The sequence below is a fragment of the Notothenia rossii genome (genome assembly GCF_949606895.1).
Source record: "Notothenia rossii genome assembly, chromosome: 8".
Taxonomy (NCBI): Eukaryota; Metazoa; Chordata; class Actinopteri; order Perciformes; family Nototheniidae; genus Notothenia; species Notothenia rossii.
Genome location: NC_136906.1, coordinates 70,270,190 through 70,272,591, shown reverse-complemented (window position 1 = coordinate 70,272,591; position 2,402 = coordinate 70,270,190). Strand labels below are relative to the sequence as shown.

At 39.9% G+C, this 2,402-nt stretch overlaps 1 protein-coding gene across 1 annotated transcript; it reads left to right on the top strand.

Annotated features, from left to right (window-relative positions):
* Positions 1-2,144, top strand: LOC307016259 (mucin-5AC-like; the record flags this gene model as incomplete). The annotated part of the gene is made up of 6 exons (XM_079645298.1): positions 1-16; positions 106-135; positions 245-416; positions 1,029-1,141; positions 1,251-1,425; positions 2,009-2,144. The coding sequence occupies exons 1-6, from the start codon at positions 10-12 to the stop codon at positions 2,142-2,144; spliced, it is 633 nt and encodes a 210-aa protein (XP_079501424.1). The 5' UTR covers positions 1-9.
* Positions 2,145-2,402: the final 258 nt, after the last annotated feature.

Below are 2,402 nucleotides of genomic sequence, written 5' to 3'. Positions count from 1 at the left end.
CCAGAGATTATGCCACGTAAATAGTTATTTAAACCATTCAGTGGCTCCCTTTCTTAATAGGCATTTCTGACACTCATAATTCTGTTTTTTTTGTATTCTATTTAGAACTTCCCTGCGACTATCCCACCCACATTCGTAAGCAAATCATACCTATTGACACTTCACAAATCCCAACATGTGCTGTTTCAGTAATGTTTTAAATGTATTGTTGCTTATTTATCTCATTTTAAATGCCCATATCCAGAATGCTGGACTGACTGGTTTGACAGAGATGACCCCAGTGGATCTGGAGACTGGGAAACCTTATCCAATCTTTACAAGGAGAACCCTGGAAAGATCTGCCGCAAACCACAGGGTATAGAGGCCACGACCCTCTCTGGACTCAGTGTGATCAGAGCAGGGGATGTGATTTTTAAGTAAGTGCTGAACAAGTAGGAGTAATTTGAATGTTTGATGTGATGGTTGATACTGTATTCTACTGAATGTGTTGCTTAAGTGTTGCTACTGCATATGTTTGTGTACTTGTTGACACCAAATTATATTTCCACATACTAGTTTGCTCTATTGACTAGCCATATACTTGGTAACCAATGAGCAATGGGAATAAGTAGAGGGGGTTCAGTCAGTTGCCAGTCACAATTGTAAAGTACTGGATATATTTTAAATCAATTATCTTTCTCACAAGCCTTCAGTGGCTACACACTAGTTAAACAAAATGCTGGCTTTGTGAGGGTGCACTTAGGAACAGTGTTGAATAGATTTAAATGCAAATGTTGGCTTGCCAAAGTGATTACACTTATTCCTGCGGGGGACATGAATGTGTTTACTGAATGAAATTGCTATCCATCCAATCTGTTAAAACGCTCAGAACTGCTCTTGTCAACTTCCTGTTGGCACTGGAGGAAAGGCCTAAAAAAGAAGAAAGCATTTATCCTTCAGGGAACAGGAATGTCTGTACAGAATCCCCATGGCGCCCAATCAACATTTTTGGGAAATATTTCCATCTGGACTAAACTTTTTCTTTTCAGAAATGACGTCACTTCAGGATTCGTCTGCAGAAACGTTGATCAACCCAAAAACAAGAAGTGCAGTGACTACCGTGTTCGTTTCAGCTGCCATCCCCCTTTCTGTGGTGGAGGAGGTAAGAGCACACCACACTGTATAAACACTCTCTTGAATAAGCATTCATTTAGGAGAGTTTTACAGCTTCCTACCCAGTCGTCCTCTCACTCGTTTTTTGCTCCTTGCAGTGTGCTGGTCCAGATGGTTTGACCGTGACAATCCCAGTGGCACAGGGGACTGGGAGCTTTTGAGTAACCTGAGGAAAGAATACCCAAGACAGATCTGTGAAAACCCTCTGTACATTGAGGTCGTTACCACTGACACGATGACCCCAGCCATCTCCACAGGGGAGAACTTCTCTATGTAAGTTGCCTCACTGAAATAATGCAAATGATTATTTAACCACATCCCGGGAATACATTGGTACTTCTGAACATTTAAAACTGCTTACAAGTCACCCACATGTGCTGCCTGTAACTGCACCTATAACAGTGAATAGGAACTCTCTACATGGACATTTCATTTTAATTAGAAGAAATGTCATTGTATTGGATATCTGAGATGTTTAATATTACATTACATTACATTGCATTTAGCTGACGCTTTTATCCAAAGTGACTAACAATAAGTGCGTTCGACCAACAAAATACAAACTTGAAGAAAGCAGAATCATATAAGTACATCATGTTTCATAGAGCTAAAACATTAGAAACAAAGTTCCACCTGACAACAGGAACAATTATGATAATTGAAAGGGTTGTAGAGGTTTATTTGAACTAGCATTAATGTACTTTAATAAACTGCATTGGGTTTATATCAGAGCTAAACATGAATTATGGTTTAAGCAACATATCCAATTTGAAATACCTTTTTGTTTGCTTTTTAAATCGTTCTTCTTCATATAACTATCGAACTGATTCATTTAATAATTGGTATTGTTTTTCAGCTTCAATCCGACTCAGGGATTTGCTTGCCGCAACAAGGACCAGAGAAAGGGCATGTGCCGTGACTACAAAGTTCGTTTTGGATGCCCTTGCAAGAAGCCCACGGGGCCGTGTGGCATAGTGGGCCCTTGTTTCTAGGTGTTCGGAACAGGGGGTCACAGCTTCAAACCCCACTGCAGTCAGCATGTTGTTGTGTCCCCGGGCAAGACACTTCACCCCAAATTACTCCTGTGGGGAATGTCCACAGTATTGAGTATGTAAATCGCTTTGGATAAAAATAACAAGTAACATGTAATGTAATGTAATTAAGCTGCGACTCCACAGCAAACATCCAACAAGAATATGAAGCTTTGATTGCTTTAAATGTTGTCCTTTTCTCTTTAACTTTCTATTTTA